Source organism: Hoplias malabaricus, chromosome 2, assembly GCF_029633855.1.
Source record: "Hoplias malabaricus isolate fHopMal1 chromosome 2, fHopMal1.hap1, whole genome shotgun sequence".
Lineage (NCBI taxonomy): Eukaryota > Metazoa > Chordata > Actinopteri > Characiformes > Erythrinidae > Hoplias > Hoplias malabaricus.
This window is the reverse complement of record NC_089801.1, coordinates 62,382,890-62,402,211: the sequence shown is the minus strand read 5'-3', so window position 1 is coordinate 62,402,211 and position 19,322 is coordinate 62,382,890. Positions and strand designations below refer to the sequence as shown.

Sequence of the window (19,322 nt, the reverse complement as noted above, 5' to 3'; positions counted from 1 at the left end):
TAATAAGCTATTTTGTAATACCTACCTTTTGGGTTCCATTGGCTATATTTCAGAGTTTACAAGTGATTTTTTTATTAAGGTGTTTAAATAAATATCCGGTTATTTATACAATTGAATGTGTGAGTGCAATCAGTGAGTTATTACAAGACAGCCATAAAAACAATTGGCCATTGCAACACTATTTATTATTTTTAATATTGAACAATAATATTTTGTCCATATAATCATGTAAAATGTAGGTAATATTGTTCTGTACCAGTGGAAATAAGTGGTAAAACAAAGAGCCATTTAGGAGCCGAAAGAGAGCTCTTTATGAAGAGCCGAGCCAAAAGAGCCGAAATTCCCATCACTACAAGGAATATGATTTTACAATGGTGACCCTGGTGATAATATTTTCGTCTTGCAAGGCCTCATTGTGAACTATAGATTAAACTTACATTTGTCCCATGCACAGAAAATGAAATGCTCTGCTTTCCTGAGACAGAGACCATTCACTCATCAACAGAGCACATCAGAACCTGTTAATAAGCAGGTCATATCCAATGATTATCAATAAAAGGCATAAATCATGATTTTAACCAAGAAATTATAACTATATATATATATATATATATATATATATATATGTTATGTTATATATACACTTTATAAATTGTCCTCATCATTTGCTGCTCTCTAGTCTGTTTGTGTGTGCAAAACCAGTCCAATGTGTTTATGACAGCCCAGTGTTTGTGAATGGGTAAATAAATGACCTCCAATGGAGGACAACGAAGAGACCTCTGAAATTTGAAAAGCACTAACTGACATTTTGCTCTATTCCTGCTCAGTAGGTCGGTAATATTGACTTATTTTTTACTGTTTTGGATCACTTAATGTGAAAAAATCTCCAAATGCATTACAGACAAGTGCTACAAAACTAAACTGGAATAATGTGTTTCTTTGGTAATTCAAACAGTAAATAAAAACATTCAGACTAGTTAAATATATTTCCCTCAAACACACTGTTCCACCTAGAAATACACAGAGCTTCTGAATGTAAACAAACCAGAGGGAACAACTTTTCCCCGCAATCGTAAGAAAGCAGTTTTCTGAAAATGATTACATTCTGTACTTAGAACTTTTCTACTATAATTCTCCAAATACAGATATTCACCTCTAAATCTAAAGTTTTAAATAAGGTTCCTAAATCACCTCATTATTCACCAGCATCTCTACAATGCTCAGTTAATTTAGTTAATTATATTAACATTATCTTCTAACATTATCCTAACAGCAACCCCCCCTTTTCATTTTGTGACTTTGCTCCAAACTCAGTCTTAGATATTAGCAGTGGATAATTGTAAAACCAACAGAAATAACATTTCTATATTGTGTGTTGCAGGAGGTGTTGCTCAGAATGTGTGTAGTGTGAATTACAGCCCTCAATCTATCTGTGCTCTAAAGGGTTTTTCAGTGATGATGGGCTGCACTTACACATATTCAAGTAATCATTCAGTGCGAAAAGCTTTCTGGACAAAACAGTGGCTTGCAAACAGTGTGGAGCCTCCTGATCTGTTAAATGACACAGAGTACAGAGACAGGGTTCAATTCACTGGAGATAAACAACACAACTGCACCCTCAGACTGACAGATGTGACAGAAAAGGACCAGAGTAAATACTACTTCAGATTTATAACAGATCAGACTGGAGGAAAGTATCAAGGTGCAGATGGAGTTGATCTTTCTGTCACAGGTAAGATCCATCAGCAGAAATAAGACACTGTACTTCATTCACTGGTGAACAGGATTCACACCACACCTGAGAAAAACACTGTTTAGTCCTGGAAGAGCACAGTTCAGTACTTGTCCAGTCCAGATGTGTTTCAGTGTGTTACTCCAAATACATTGTGAAATTTAAAAACTGAAACAAACAAAATATGAAGTCTCAGTAGTTTCTCAATATAATGTGAGTTTTAAACAGCGGACTCGTGCAGATAATTCACAACAAAATTAAACATTTATTCAGTTAACGTGAGGACAGCACTGTGTACATATTTCTCTAATTTACAGTTCTGCAGGTGGAGGTTCCTGAGAGAGTGACAGAGGGAGATAGAGTCACTCTCACATGTAAAACCTCCTGCAGTCTGCCTTACCGTCCAACATTCACCTGGTACAAAAATGGACATGGTTTATCCTCCAGAACTGACCAGCTCCACCTGCAGTCGGTCAGCAGGGAGGATAAGGGCAGATATCACTGTGCTGTACAGGGTCTGAACTCTCCTGAGGTCACTCTGAATGTCAGATGCAAGTACAGATTCATTTCTTCTCTCTCAGAAAAGAAAGCTGACGGTCGGAGCTGAACTGTAGCAGTAATTTCTCTTTAAACAATGATCTATCTATCTATCTTTACACTTATGTAGCACCTTTCTAGCCACCCAAGGACACTTTACAATCCACACTGCTCAGAACACTCAATCCACACACACTGGTGAGAAGCGGCAGCCAATCGCGCACAGTGTACTCTCGACCAGGAACGACCGTCCGCCTGGAGGACTGCATCGGGCACTAGGATTTCACCCAGGACAGAGTGCCAATCCATATCTGGGCTCACACACATTCACTCACACATACAGACATTCATATACACACTCATTCACCAGGGAATTTTATTAGAGAAGCCAATTCACCTACCCTCCATGTTTTTGGACTGTGGGAGGAAACCAACGCAGACACGGGGAGAACATGGAAACTCCACCCAGATGGGACTTGAACCCAAAATCCCAGCGCTGAGAGGTGAACGTGCTAGCCACTAAGCCACCATGCCACCCATAATTTATAATATGAGTGAAAGACACAGTTACAGAAATTCTCCAGAGTTCACAGAAATATGTGTTAATTAAATTTTAATTTTCATTAAATTATCCAGAGTCAAAAATTCTAGTAAGTTTAAAGTAAGAGTTAAAACATTAAGATGGCACCATAGCACAAGTGATATTGTCCTGGTTGCATAGCTACAGGGTTCTGGAATTGTGGGTTAAAACTCATTCAGTCAGTTGTTGTGAGGAGTGTAGTGTGTTCTCCATGTGTCTGTGTAGGTTTTCTACCAAAGTCCGAACACAAATATTGGTAATTGATTCAGAGGTGAGTGGCCATGTGTGTGTGTGACTGGTTGAGTATGTGATGCCCTCTGATCATTGTCATTTATCATAAAATTTTCAGTTAAATGTTGTGCAGTTAATAACCTTCATGTGTTATATGTTCTTCTACCTCCAGACAATCCAAAGAGTGTCTCAGTGTCCATCCGTCCCTCTGGTGAAACAGTGGAGGACAGTTCAGTGACTCTGACCTGCAGCAGTGATGTCAATCCACCTCCAGAGTGTAACTGGTTTAAAGGAAAAATAGTATTTAAAGGAGATCATCGCAATGAATACAATCCGCTCTGTGGACAGTGGAGAATACAAGTGTAAGTGCAAAAATGATTATGGAGAGAAATACTCTAAAGCTCTAACTCTGAATGTTTTGTGTAAGTTGCATTAGAGTTTACGCATGTGTTGTGTACAACCCTGTTGAGATTGTTGAGATTTTTCTATTATTATATTTTCCTGTATTGTGCAGAAGAGACCGTAAAATGTATATATACTGAGTCTATGTGGGCATCGAGGTCTGTGTGGAGGATACAGTGATGTATGTCATGGTGAAGCAGGTACGTGGCTTGCTGTTATACATATGAGTGGAAGCTGGGAAAGCTTGGCTTTATCAGCAGATTTACTGTCCACTGTTAAGTCTAAATTTCTGCAATCCACTGACCTCCTTACAGACTGGGTCAATGTCATGTCAGTAGAGGACCTTCATCGCACTGTGCACATGCATGAAGGGCCTGATGAAGATTTTTTGATAAAGGAATTTGATGGGTTTTAAGTGAAAAGCTAAAGCTTGTTTATCTCTAGTGGGTAAATTGTCACTCTGTGGCTCAGATCATCCTCTCACCCTCACAAATGCAATTGTTTAAACTGTTTGTTCAAAAGAGCAGTATATTTTTGCATTCTGAGCCTCCTATATACTGTCTAAACTTCTTGAGGATGGGTGGAGAGATCTGGGTCCATTGCAGTGCAAGTGCACCTCCTTGAATGATTGGCAGTATCATGGAGGAGGTGTGAGGGGGAAAAAAAGAAAAATTCTGAAGTGTAAAATTCTCAAGTGTTCCGCATCTAATACACAGCTGTGGTTTCTGTTTTCTCAATTGACATGAACACACACACAAACCAGAGCTGTGTATGGGTTTCAGTTCCTCCTGAGGAACTGGCTGCAGTCCCAGACTGCTGATATGCAAAGTGCAAATAAAGTTGGGGATGATATGCATTGTTGAGTTCTCATGGGGTTGTTTATAATTAATATTAATATGCACAGGTGCATATTTTTCCAGAAAATCTGGTGATCCTAGCTTCTAGAGATATCATGGTTTAAAAAAAAAAAAAAAAAAAACTTTGATGTTGGTGGTTGGTGGGATGATTTCTGACAGCCATCTCTCAGGTCTGCTCCTGGAGATCTGTTTTAAAGGATATTCCTAACACTGATTTCAATTTGTTTGTTGATGGGTTAGCGACCTATGACACTTGTGGAAAGAACCAAGTTGGCTGTTGTGTCTCTGCATGAGTGTTTGTGTTCTGGCAGGTTGCCAGGGTCATTCTCAGCTCAAGCAGCTGAATCGGTGGCTCTCACAGAAGTATGCAAACTGGCTGAGAGTAAGACTGATATGCATATTCCTGTGTTTGATTTTGGAATGATATGGTCCTACAGGAATTTTTCTGATATCCACAGGGAGACACATTTCACATCACACATTTTGCAAATGAAGCAGCAAAAAAAAAAAAGAAAAAAAAAAGAAATTATCCAATGTTTTCTCTTTTTCAGGAATCCTGTGTTCCGTAGCTCCACCCTCACACAGAACTAACCTTGCAGGCCTTAGAAGCAGAGCGTTCTGCTTGGCACAAAGCAGGCTGTGTTTTCAAGGACGGAATGTGGCAAGCTTTAGATGGCAGGCCTTGCCTACCCTCTGCTTATTTTGCAAAATTGTGCCCTTCCAAGTCCTGCTGACTACTGAAACTGCGGTGAAGGTCGAGGGACGCGCATCCTGGATCCACGTGACGCACTGCAAAAATGGCACCAACCTTACAGAGGGACGACAGCGATCGCCGTGAAGCAAGAATAAATGTTTTCCAACTGTTAATCTTTATCTTTTGGTTGATGTTGTTGGCACCAGCATTGATTGGGTCATTTCAAGGTTCAGGCTATCACAGCAATGCCATACGATCATGTATAAATCTTTGGTATCAAAAGGCTAAATATGCTGTTACTACAGCCACAAATTCATCATGCTATGTGTATTATGGGCGCTCAGGACGTTCCAATTATCATGCCATTTCCTTACAATGCTTCCACTTGTGCCAGATACATGAGAGAAATGCATCCAGATCCATTAAAGATAGAATGCTCACTGCAGGGGAATAAAGGTAAAATGTGTAAGGATGAAGACATCCTAGATCAGTCAAAAAAGGGGGGCTTTATGTGTCCTAGAGATTGTGCTCTAGCAGCTGGCTCAAAAACATTCAACTATTCAGTTATGCATCGTGAATGTCCCACATGGTTTAAATCTTTTTTAATGTTGTCCCCTACAGGGATGATTGAAAACCCAGATGATTATGTTGACAGTTTGGACGCTCCCTATGAGTGTTACACCAGAAACTTGTCAAAGGACATAATGTGTGTTGTAGCGAACCGCTTTCCAGGGCGTTGCACCATCATGTGGGTGATTGATCAAAATCAAAAAGTGTTTCAACTGAGGTCTGATCACACATCTACATTTCAGAACATGTATCCTCTCTATCCCCCACGTTACACGCACTTGGTGACTCAACAGAGACCAAGGGCTGACATATTCTGGCAGTGTGGTAACAAAGGTCATCTTAGATCGACCCTTCCTTCAAATTGGACAGGTACATGTGCACTAGTCATGTTGGCAGAGCCAACACTTATTTTTCCTGAATTCAAATTGTCTGACCTTCCGACTAAAAAGCTGATTCACAGGGCCAAAAGAAATTTCATGGGAGACTGTTTGATTTACTTAGATGCAATAGGCATTCCTCGTGGGGTCCCCGATTAATTCAAAGGACAAAACCCTATAGCAGCAGGGTTTGACTATATTTTTGTACACTGTAAAAAATGTGACCCATTAGTTACTTAAAAAAAATTATGGCAACAAAGTGACACGTAATATTAATGAGTAGATTCTAATTTTCCAATTTTTAAGTAACATTCATTGAATAAATTAACTAAATTTAAGCAAGAAAATTATGTCAATGTTAATAAAATGCACAGTTAAAATGTGTTGGATTTAGTAATAACATGCCTAAATATGAATTAATATAGCTCAAAAATATTGAGTAAGTACAACTTAATTTCACAAGGACTATTTATCTGAGTAAACTTAATTAATATTTACTAAATATCTTGCAAGTATTGATTTACATTTACTAAATATCGGGCAAATAGTAGCATGTAGAAGGTTTCTGGAGAAAGCTTGTTTCTATTTACTAATCATAGTAACTTTACATCTATTCAATAATATCACGTGTCACTTTGTTGCCATAATTGTTTTATTTTAAATCTACCTAATTTGTCCTTTTTGTGCCATGTTCGAGTCAACAGGTCAATGTGCATAAAAATAATACCACGTAAACATTTATTCAACTCTTGAAACATTTATTCATACAAAAATTGAAAATTGATACAACTACAACAAGGATCACAGGCAGAATATATTTTGGGGATGTGATGCAAGGTTAAAACTTGTTGGTCCACTTAAATCTCAACAATGTTTTGAGACTGCACTCATCTTATACCAGATCAGTTTAATTAGGATTCAGCAGGCACCTGCAAATAGATGAATATTAGTTTTAACTTCATCAGCAAGTGTAATGTTTTAGTGTTGGTCTTTTCTATTCATCTATTTTCAGGTGCATCCTGAGTCCTAATTAGACTGATTGGGTAAAATTGTTAACAAAATATGATATCTTGTATTTCAAATTCATTATGTTCATAAAATATAAACAGACATAACCTTGCTATACAGTCAAACCATTTAAACCAGACTGTAGACAGTGAGCAGTGAGGTCAGAAAATTTTATAGAAATTATTGGAATTGGAATTTTTCTTGCTTTTAATAAGTACTAATCACATTGTTTATAGTAGTGCCCTCAAGTCACGCTCGAATTTAGTTTTACGATTCAGATTCACAGGAAAAAATTAATCGGCTACAGCCTGTTTTCGAACACTACAAAATGTCCGAAACACAAAGTAGTGCAAATAAACAGTGAATATAACACAGTCATTCTGACACAGAAATAACACAGCAGTAAACATTCAGAGTGATCTGAATGGTCTACTTTAACAGAAACCATCGGGTATATGGCGCGAAAAGAGAAAATGCTGTTGGGAAATAGATTAAAAAAAAAAAAAAAACAGCAGAAAACCAAAGAGATTAAAAATAAAAACAAATGTAGCTAGGTGTTCCTACACAATATTATGAAAACATGCATTCTGATATACTGAGTATGGAATGCTAACATAATACGTAAAATGTTAAATGAGGATTACTCTGTTCCTGCTCCATGGTTTTGCGGTTTGGGATCTCTTAAGGTGGAAATGCCTCCAAACTCCGGAGACGGCTAACTGCATTAGCGACAGTGCTACAAACTAAACACCATCGAGTTACAAATGAGTGTCTCTGGGAATTCATCCAGTGAATTAAAAACTTACAGAGAAGTTAAAATTCATCCACATACAAACAACTGTCGTCGTCCCCCTCAAAAACACCGATCCACCTTAAAAAATCCGGAGCTTAGAACTGCGTGTCCCCACATTTAAGAGCGCCTCAAACAAAATACACAGTTTTAGATAAAAATTGTCCTTTCCCTATTAATAATTTAAAAGCTGTTCACTTTGGGAAGTCCGGGGACGTTCAGAACCCAGTGATGCTGGTGTCCACGAGTTTCAAAATGCTTTGGGCGGAAGTGTGTGATTAAAATTAAAGACCTCCCAATGAGTAAAATCTATTACATTTTCTGGATCTTTGGTGTTACTCATAAAATATGAATAAATTCTATTCAACATATCACAGCTAATTTTATTCAGCCAAAATCTTGTAAATTGTAATTAACGCTTTGTTCAAATTTGTTGAATTTAGCTCAATTTTATTTCAAACTTCATGAAGTCTTTTTATTAAGTGCAAGTTACTATTAGTTTTTAACTAAATATTAATTTACCCCAGTCCCACTTTTTACAGTGTATGGATAACAGTCAACAAAAATAGGGAGGTGTGTGTCACATGTTTGGTGATCACTGCTGCACAGTCATTCCTAATCACGCAGCAGCAAACGGGTCATTCACAAGGCGATGAAGGAGTTAACAACTTTTACTGAGGAGTTGTATGGATTTTCAGGTGTAAACATTGACTGGATGGCATGGTTTGATTCCTATTTTGGCAAATGGGGAGCACTGAGCTTGAAACTGGCTGTCACGGTGATCATTTCTCTATTAGTACTAATAGGCACTAATCGGATGTTGTATTATTCCCTGTATCAGAAGTGTGATCATCAAAATTATTGAGCGTTCTGTTACATTCAGTATGGTGAGTGCAGATGTGTACATGGAGCTTGACCCTGCAGCCTCTGGTCGTGAGAGAAATCCACTGGATGAGATGCCTCTTGAAATGCCTCAGTCAATTTCATGCCTCATTTGATGGGGAGTAAATTTTTACATTAAACTCACTTTTCATTTATTAATGCTGAATTCAAGTTGATTTTATGAAGTTTAAATAATCATTTGATTTAATCATTTGACATGTAATCATTCAATATGTTTTTTTAAGTGCATGAGTTATGATGCCTAGACTGAAAGCTTAGCTAGTCTATGGTTGATGTTATCTTTTGCATTTTCTTTTAGCAATATTATGATTAAAGTTCACATGCATTGATGTTTTTAAATCATGAAAAGGGAGGAATGTGATGGAAGAATGCAGATTAACACTAATGAGTAATGGTTAATAATAACTAATGATATAATATATTCAGGGAGTAATGGTTTTGATTAATCTTGATTAATTCTTACTAAATTATGTAGGCCTTAGTGCTTGAAGGGACTTATTGCATTGTGTGGTTACGGTGACCTGTGGGAGGAAGGCGCTGAGCAGATTAGAAGGAAGGCAGTCAACAACTGAAGGACATCTATCACCATTTTTCCTGGCAGCTATAAAGTTGGAGATAATGAGGCACCAATAAGGGAATGTTTGGGATGGTGGAACAAGACATGATGTAATAATGCCCAAATGGTGTACGTGACTGTAGCCTATATATGGCTTGGCTTTGTTCAATAAACTCGAAAGGTAAGAGAAAATCTTTGACTGTGTGTCTTTATTCCTCTCTTCTCCCCAAAGAATTATTTGAGCATCGATCTTCCTTCCTGATTTGCCATAACAGTTTCTCTCTGTGGCTCCTGTACTTTCAAAGACACAGCAACGGGAGACATGGCTTTCTCACCAAGGTTCTTTGGCTTCCAGAGACAGAGCTGCGGGAGACACAGCTCTCTCTCTGCGGTTCATCAGCTCCCAGAGACGGAGATGCAGCATCTCTCTCTCCCAAAGGCGGTGCACACAGTGAATGTGCAAACAGTGCTGCCAAGACACATTGGCCTCATTTTATTTTAATTTATTGCTTTTAATGAAGCCCTGAACCAACATAACATAATTGATTGAAATATTCAGCTTTATTCAAACAATAAACACATGCATTATAAATGTATGGGATAGAAACAAAGGCGCAATTGGACCCTGAAATGTCAAAATGTCACGCATGGCATCACACTTAACAAGCGGTTTCAGATGGGCTTAATAACCTCGGGTCATATTTACTGCTCGTTTTACTGTAGGTAAAAGGCTCAGTAATATTTCCTGAAACGGGAGTGTGCACTACGTAAAAATGACTGTAATGGTCTACTCAAATGGGATTAAAAATACTGGGATACTCAGGTAATAATTACTTTACCCCCACATGTAAAACTAAGCCTGTGTGAATAGGGCTTTATAGTATTAACACTTAGATGCAACAATACTAAGTAATATGTTATGCGCAGGTGAGGATTAGTTCACAGTACCCTGATAGCAAGAAGACGGCACACCTTGGCTGGCAACTGAGGGGAAAGTTGCAGGTCCACTAGCGTTTTGCACAGCGTCTTCCGAGTTTTAGACAAAATGTCACATTTTAGCACTTATCCATTCACATTCCAATTTACTAATTTTTCATTCACTGGGTTCTTTTGTTTTTCATATTAAATTAGATTAGTTAATAATTTTAATCAAGCACAGTGTCAGCATTTTCAGCATAATCATTTCATATCAGGCACTCATTATTATATCTGGTAATATTTGTATTAGTTTGTTTTCCAAAATAAAGGTCTCTGTGAATTTAAAATCTGTTTGAGGAGATTAAAATGAGTTATATCCTAGACACAGAACAGTAATCTAAGTGGTCTGATGGTGGACCAATAGTGGTCTACAGTCAGTGGTGTGCCAATCTTTTATGCCAGTGGACGACTATATGCTCGCTGTCTGGGTAGTGCTGGTTGATATGACCACAATCAATAACACAGTTAATTGAACATTTTACATAAATTATGATTATTTAAGTTTTTTTGCCCTCATGATTTACTGACAATGATTCTACTATAACTATGCTGCAGTATTAAACCTGAGATACTTGTTTTCTAATGTTGCTAGGAGCTTCTCAGGGTCCAGAGCCTACCTGGAATCATTGGGCGCAAGGCGGGAACACACCCTGGAGGGGGCACCAGTCCTTCAGAGGGCAACACAGACACACATTCACTCACACCTGCGGACACTTTTGAGTCGCCAATCCACCTGCAACGTGTGTTTTTGGACTGTGGGAGGAAACCGGAGCACCCGGAGGAAACCACCCACGCAGACACAGGGAGAACACACCAACTCCTCACAGACAGTCACCCGCAGCGGGACTCAAACCCACAACCTCCAGGTCGCTGGAGCTGTGTGACTGCAACACTGCCTGCTGCACCACCGTGCCACAGCTTCTCAGTATCTTTTTTTAATTTACTTTTTTTTTGAGCCATGCACTGTTCATAATTGGTGACGTTCTGTGCTTCTTGTTGAAACAGACTGTTGGGATTAACTTAGGCTGAAACTGTTTTTGTCCGTGTTTACATTTGTCTCCTTTATGTTCAGTGTTGTCATCCAAATGACATTCATTCATTATCTTTAACCACTTTTCCTCGTCCAAACAACAGACACAGTTTATTCCTTTGGTTCAAGCTGCTCGAGTTGCTCTGTTGGCCTCTTTGTTTAGGTTCCCCTCCATGATGCTTCCATGTGGCAGAATAACTTGAATACATGCACGGCCATGTAGAATTAAAGGGACAGTACATGAACACAGAGTGAGGGATATTAATAGGACTAAAAAGAAAAAATCACACATACATTGATATAATTGATTTAGGCAAGATTACATTGCTTAGGCGGCATGGTGGCGCAGCAGGTAAGGTTGCAGCCACACAGCTCCAGGGGCCTGGAGGTTGTGGGTTCGATTCCCGCTCTGGGTAACCTGCAGCAGTGATGCTAATCCACCTGTGCAGAGCTACACCTGGTTTACAGGAGGTGAAACCTCACCTGTAGGATCTGTATACAGTTACAGCTTTACACTGAACTCCAGAAGCAGTGGATGGTACTACTGTTTCACTCAGAATGAACATGGGTCTAAAAAATCAGCTGCAGTTCCAGTCAATATGGAAGGTCTTTCAGGAAATGCATCATATATTTTAATGTTTCATGGCAGCTTGCCAACTTTTGACACAACATAAAAACATTTGTTTATGTTCTTTTTTTCAGAAAACTCTCTAATCCTGTATGCGGTGGTTAGAGTTGGAGTCTGTGGGGTTGCAGTGATTGCTGCTGTTGCTTTTATTATGTGGTAAAAATAGACATTTGTTTAAGTGTGTATGTTCTGATAAATTTGCATTTACAAATTTACTCACACACTCATGGACACTTTTGAGTCACCAATCCACCTACCAATGTGTGTTTTTGGACTGTGGGAGGAAACCGGAGCACCCGGAGGAAACCCACGCAGACAACACACCAACTCCTCACAGACAGTCACCCGGAGCGGGAATCGAACCTACAACCTCCAGGCCTCTGGAGCTGTGTGACACTACCTGCTGCGCCACCGTGCCACCCTATTTTATATACAGATATTAGTATATATTATAAATGTTTAAAACTACATGTATCAGCTTATATACTTTGAGGGTTAGGTTTGGTTAATTTTGACTGTGTTTCATTTATTCAGAATGTCAGTATCTAAACACAGAGAGAGAGAGGTGTTGACTGATGCTGTTTACAATATTATGGTATAAGTTTAAATACATTAAAAGCTAGAGCGGATATTTTTCTGTTAGTGTTCAATTTTTACAATGAAATTTCAGAGTGAATTTGACAGCAACATGAAATTACAATGAACTCATCATTTGAAGAGAAAACCTCCTAACTTTTTTTAAACATGAATTTTCTAGCTAATTTCTAAGTAGCCTTAGATGATGAGGGGTGGGGGGGATCGGTCTTCTGTAGTGGGGTGACCATATTGTGATTTTCAAAAAGCTTTTGTAATATTTCATGTGAAGTTAAAAAGCTGTACGGATAAACTCCTCATAAAATCAGAAATGGTCAGATTTATCAGTGTATTCGTGTGGTTAAAGAGACAGAGAAAAAAGGTGATCACAAAGGTTGATAAAAGGAACCATTATAATGGCAGCTGCAGGTATACAGAATTACTTTTATATTCATAGAATATAAACTGAGAACTAAAATCTCACTCACTATCATGTGACAATGCTAATTTTTCATTGCTGTCCGAATGTGAGTTTCATCACATGCAAATTTATTACAAAGTCCCCCCAGAGAAGTGAATCCAACCTGAATGGGGATATAGATATGGGTGATATATTCTGTGTGGTTTTTGATGGTTTTAACTAAGAATAGGTTTTAAATACTGAGAACTGGTGTAGGATGTGAATTAAGCAATCAAATTTTACTTCCCCTTATAACTCATGTGATCTCAACTGATTCCTCTTTATCTTCTGCAGTTGGCTGAAATAATATGATAAATTTCAGAAGTCAGTGTTGTGACCAAACACAAAGCAGGAAAGACACTGTCAGTAAAAATGTAATTCCTTTTCTCATTAATATTAATGTGTAGAGGTAAAGCAGAAAGTACAAACCTATCAGATTCTAATTCAGTATGAGTATAATTACAAAGTTTACAACCACCTTTGGCTATGAAAACCAGTGGTGGCCATGCCTAGTTACACTTCCTAAGCTACAATTTAACATTTTGTATTGTGGGAAGTGTTTGGTTAAAGATATACAATATTCATCTATGGATCTGTTACTGAGACATATTGATTTTCACTGATTTTACATTTGTTTTATCCATGTTACTTCAGTTAAAACTCTTTCAGTTACACTTTTTGTTTGCTTTTTCAAGTTTCATTTGTTTTATTGTCATATTGGTATTGAGTTATATATTTCTTTGTGTGTTTTTGATGTTTTCTGAACTGCAGGATATTAAAAGTACTGTTTAAATAAACATACTTGGTGTTTAGCTAATCTCCTTTGATGCTACTTTCTTCCAGTGCTCAAGAATTAATCTCTAATACTCTGTGAAATATTAAACTGTAACTGTAATATTCTGTAAAATTAAACAAACACACAAAGCTAATACATTCTCAGAAAAAAAAATATATTTATTATTTATTCTTATTTAGAGCCAGAAGTGTAAAAAAACTAAAGAATAATTGACCAACACTTAGCATGTTACACCAGTTTTTAGGAGCAGTTTTTTGCCTTACCCTTCCAGGCTTCATAGGGAACAGTACATTTATTTTTTCTGAGAAGCTAAGTTCTAAGAATTAGCATGCTGTATCAGCTTTGACCACAAGCAGACAAACTCAGTACATTGCCACTGTAAAGGCACAAGGATGTTGGCCATCATGCAGCAACAGGACAGAAAATGTGCTCTTCCTTATTATAAATGTGTGAATTAATCTTGTCTTAGGAACACACTTTCAACATTTATTTTTTCATCTTAACCTTCCGGGCATCTGTAAGACTAATGTAAGTGAAATCAGAGCAGAAGAGAAAGATGGATGAAGAATCAGAGGAGTTATTAGAGCTTCGGATCTCAGTCAGTGATGGATCTTCCCTAAATTCCTTTAAATTGCAGTACAAGCCAAAACTACATGACATCACCTCCACACTGGCCACAAGATGGGCTCACCACTGAGGCCTGAGTGTTTACAAGAAAAGGAAATTCTAAGTAAATGGAAAGGAAATAGACTTGCGGGTAAGTTCTTAAATCTCTCTAAAGAGAGACAGGCAAGAAAGAGTATCTCACAACAGCCATAGTATTTTACAATATACAACAGTTTTTTCAATATGTAATGTTTTTATAAAGTACAAGTTTAATGTGAAAGAACATCCAGACTATGTCTAGTTTATATGTGATTTAAGAAGGACAAATATAGTGGAAACAGGAAGAACAATATCAATGTGTGCAAAAATAAGTTGGCCAGACTTTAACTGCATGTGATTTACCTCTTTTTCTCAGCATTTGTTCTTTGTGTTGAAGAGATGAACAACGCTTAATGAAGGTAGGAAAAGACTCAGTGTTTTTGGAATCAGTAAAGAGTCATTAACTCATTGTTAATGGAAAGAGAAGTGAAGTGACTCTAATATTTGTGTTGTCTTTAGGTTCAGAAATGTAGGTTGACTATTGGTCCCTTGTGATCATTTCTACTCTAAAGCATCTACTGAGACGCACTGTTAGTGAAGTGCATGTGTATAACAGAGGAAATGTAGCAGTGATATGAGAACTATAACCCCCTCTATTTATACTAGTTTATGTCTGTTCATGTGGAATATGTCTGCTACTGCAACGCTGCAGTTTCCTTCAGGATCCACACAGTGTTCTCTCTATAACTGTAGAAACACTGCTATGTAACACACATCTAATGTTCAGTGCAGTAACAGTGTTTAACTCAGAGCTCTGTGTCTGCACTATGAACATGGTTCTGCAGATTTAGAAATGTTGCTGAGCCTTGAAAAAGTAATGTGTCATTTCTGATCATCCAGGTTTCACTGATGTTTTCACTCAGAATGTCTCTCACTGTTTCTCTGCTGTTTCTGCTCTTCATCTCTGGTGAGTCAGAGCTGTCACTCCTCATCAGATATAACCTCCACTCTGTACAGTTAGGAGTTTATTATTATCCTTTGTGATCATTTTAAAAATGTCCTGTCTTTACTCCTCAAGATCTGACAAGATAATAATTAATTCTTATTCATCATTTTTATCTGTATTACAGAAGCAAATCCTCTCTTAGACATTTAGTAAACTCATCTATCCTAACATAATCTTATCTCAGGAAACTCTACACAGCTCCAAAGAGGTCTGTCATTAAATACAGCTATGTTCATTAAAAGTAAAACACATTTTAAATTAGTTCTTAAGAGTAAAAATCTATGAAAAATAATGTGCTTAACTGAAGGTGTGAAATAGTTAAAACAGCACCTCCTGCTGTTTAATGGTGTGGCTTTTACAGTTTCCAATTTCAACTTCATGCAAATAAGCAGTGACACTGTCTAGTGATTACCAGTCAGAAGTGATTTTCTCACGTTTCAATGGGCTCGGTTCATATTACAGATTTGTATTGCTGCATTTACATAGATACCAAGGGGAAGCTGATCTCAGAGTTTAGTTTCAGTTAAAAACAGAGGGCTGTAAAAAAAAAAGAGAGTTTGATTTTATATAATGATCATGGTGTAGCACGTATTTCTCAGAGATAGATAAGTTATAATCATCTAATTAAAAGAAACAAACACTTGAAATATGTCAGTCTGTGTGTAATGAATGAGTATAATATACAAGTTTCACTTTTTGAATGGAATTACTGAAATGAATCAACTTTTTAATGATTTTCTAATTTTATGACCAGCACCTGTATGTAATTTCATACCATTCAGTTCAGCTGTGTGCAGTTTGGGACAGGGCCAATGACTAACGTTAACTTGCTGCATGTTTAGAGGTTTCTCACAACCTGAACACAGCTAATATTAACATTCACTAATTCTCAGATCCTCCTCAGCTTCCCTACCAGTTATATACAAGCCTCTTTCATAACTGTAATTATCCGTCATTTTTATCTGTTGGGCTCTCGTTACTGACCTCAAGCCCAGTGCTGGTCAACACTAACTTTATAAACCAGACTATAACGTGAAGCAGAGGTCAGTGAAGCAGCTCTATATCTGAACAGACGCAATTATTATTATTGTTGCTGTTGTTGTTGTTGGTATTGTTAATAATAATAATAATAGTAGTAATAATAATCTAATATTTTAACATGTTTTTATCAAACTTGTCAGATCTGATCTACTCACAAGTCCCCGGCTGGCGCCTGTACAGCTGGAGTTTAGCCCAGTAAACGAGAGGGTCGCCTCAATGCGGCTCCGGCTTGCAGAGAGGAAAACTTTGACTGTTGTGTGTGCATATGCACCGTAAAGCAGCTCAGAGTATTCAGCCTTCTTGGAGGCAGTGAGTGGAGTTCTAGAGGGGATTCCATGCACTGACTCCATTGTTTTACTGGGGGACTTCAATGCTCACGTTGGCAATGACTGGGAAACCTGGAGAGGAGTGATTGGGAGGAACGGACTGCCAGATCTAAACCCGAGTGGTGTGATGTTGTTGGACTTCTGTGCTAGCCATGGTTTGTCCATAACGAACACCATGTTTGAACATAAGATTGCTCATAAGTGTACTTGGTTCCAGAGCACTCTGGGCCAAAGGTCAATGATCGACTTTGTGGTTGTGTCTTCTGACCTGAGGCCGTATGTTTTGGACACTCGGGTAAAGAGAGGGGCTGAGCTGTCAACCGATCACCATCTGGTGGTGAGTTGGATCCGATGGCGGGGAAAGCTGCCGGACAGACCTGGTAAACCCAAACGTATAGTGAGGGTGTGCTGGGAAAAGCTGGCAGATGACTCTGTCCGGATGGATTTCAACTCTCACCTCCGAGAGAACTTCCGGAGGAGGTAGGGGGAATGGAGTCTGAATGGACACTGTTCCGGACCTCCATCGTGGAAGCGGCTGCATGTAGCTGTGGTCAAAAGCTTGTCGGTGCCTGTCATGGTGGCAACCCAAGAACCCGTTGGTGGACACCGGGGGTGAGGGAAGCTGTCAAGCGGAAGAAGGAGGCTTTTCGAGATTGGCTAGCTCTGGGAACTTCCAATTCTGCGGATGGGTACCGGCAGGCGAAAAAGGCTGCAGCTGTGGCAGTTGCTGAAGCAAAATCCAGAGCATGGGAGGAGTTTGGAGAGGCCATGAAGAATGACTTCTGGGCGGCCTCAAAGAGGCTCTGGAAAACACTCCGACAGCTCAGGAGAGGGAGGGGGGACACTGTCTAAGCTGTGCTCAGCAAGGAAGGTGAAACTCTGAACTCGACTGAGCATATTGTTGGGTGTTGGAAGGAGCACTTTGAGGAACTCCTTAACCCGAGAGATATGCCTCCTGTGCAGGAGGTAGGGCCAAAAGTGTCTGGGGGGTCAGATTCCATTTTCTTGGCTGAAGTCACTGAGTGAGTGAAAAAGCTTTGCAGTGGCAAAGCTCCAGGAGTGGATGAGATTCGCCCAGAATTACTGAAGGCACTCAATACTGTGGGGCTGTCTTGGATGACACACCTATACAATATTGCATGGGCATCGGGAACAGTGCCTTTGGATTGGCAAACCGGGGTGGTGGTTCCTATTTTCAAAAAAGGGGACTGGAGAAAGTGTGCCAATTATCGTGGCATTACACTTCTCAGCCTCCCGGGGAAAGTCTATGCCAAGGTGCTGGAAAGGAGAATCCGTCCGATAGTCGAATCTAGGATTTTGGAGGAACAATGCGGGTTTCATTCTGGCCGTGGAACTATGGACCAACTCTTTACTTTTGCACAGATGATTGAGGGGGCGTGGGAATTTACTACTCTACACATGCTTTGTGGATTTGGAGAAGGCATGTTCCCCGAGAGATTCTGTGGGAGGTGCTCCGGGAGTATGGGGTGCCAGGGTCGCTCCGGCGAGCCATACGGTCCTTGTACTCTCAGAGTTTGAGTTGTGTTCGCATCCTTGGTAGTAAGTCAAGCTTGTTCAGTATGGGCATTGGACTCCATCAGGGCTGTGCCTTATCTCCACTCCTGTTCCTGATATTCATGGACAGGGTGGCGCGGCGTAGCCTGGGGCCGGAGGGCTTCCATCGAGGAGCTCAGGAGGTGGCATCTCTGCTTTTTGCGGACGATGTTGTTCTTCTGGCTTCTTCGCACCGAGGCCTCCAGCGTTCACTTGAGCAGTTTGCAGTTGAGTGTGAAGCAGTCGGTATGCGGATCAGCATCTCCAAGTCTGAGGCCATGGTTATCTCCCCGAAACAGATGGCATGCTCCCTTCAGGTAAGGGGTGAAAACCTGCCCCAAGTGAAGGAGTTCAAGTATCTCGGGTTCTTGTTCACGAGTGATGGGAAGAGGGACGGTGAGATTCACCGTAGGATAGGTGCAGCATCTGCAGTAATGCGGTCACTGTACTGCACCGTTGTGGTGAAGAGAGAGCTGAGCCATAAAGCAAAGCTCTCAATTTACTGGTCAGTCTACGTCCCCACGCTCACCTATGGTCATGAGCTCTGGGTAATGACCGAAAGAACAAGATCACGGATACAAGCGGCCGAAATCGCTGGGCGTACTCTCCGTGACCGGGTGAGGAGCTCAGTGACTAGGGAGGAGCTTGGAGTAGAGTCGCTGCTCCTTCACATTGAGAGAAGTCAGTTGAGGTGGTTTGGGCATTTGATCAGGATGCCTCCTGGACGCCTCCCACTGGAGGTATACCAGGCACGTCCAACTGGAAGGAGGCCCAGGGGTAGACCCAGGACATGCTGGAGGGATTATATCTCCCGGCTGTCCTAGGAATGCCTTGGGATCCCCAGGAGGAATTGGTGGATGTTGCAAGGGAAAGAGACGTCTGGGCTTCTTTGTTCGCCCTGTTGCCACCGTGACCCTGAAATGGAGAAGCGGAAAAGAAAATGATGATGATGATTTCTATTTTTCCTCAATACTTTTCATTAATTTTATTTATTTTAGCCTTTTCCCAATAGGGTGGATTGGGTTTCAATAAACGTGTCCCTTAATTT

At 39.6% G+C, this 19,322-nt stretch overlaps 1 protein-coding gene across 1 annotated transcript in view; it reads left to right on the top strand.

Moving 5' to 3' along the window:
* LOC136677734 (B-cell receptor CD22-like) overlaps window positions 1-19,322 on the top strand; it is a 50,512-nt gene that overhangs the window by 17,400 nt on the left and 13,790 nt on the right. The window contains exon 6 of the mRNA XM_066655335.1: window positions 3,401-3,502. Coding sequence (XP_066511432.1) covers window positions 3,401-3,502 — 102 coding nt within the window. The remainder of the gene's footprint in view (window positions 1-3,400; window positions 3,503-19,322) is intronic.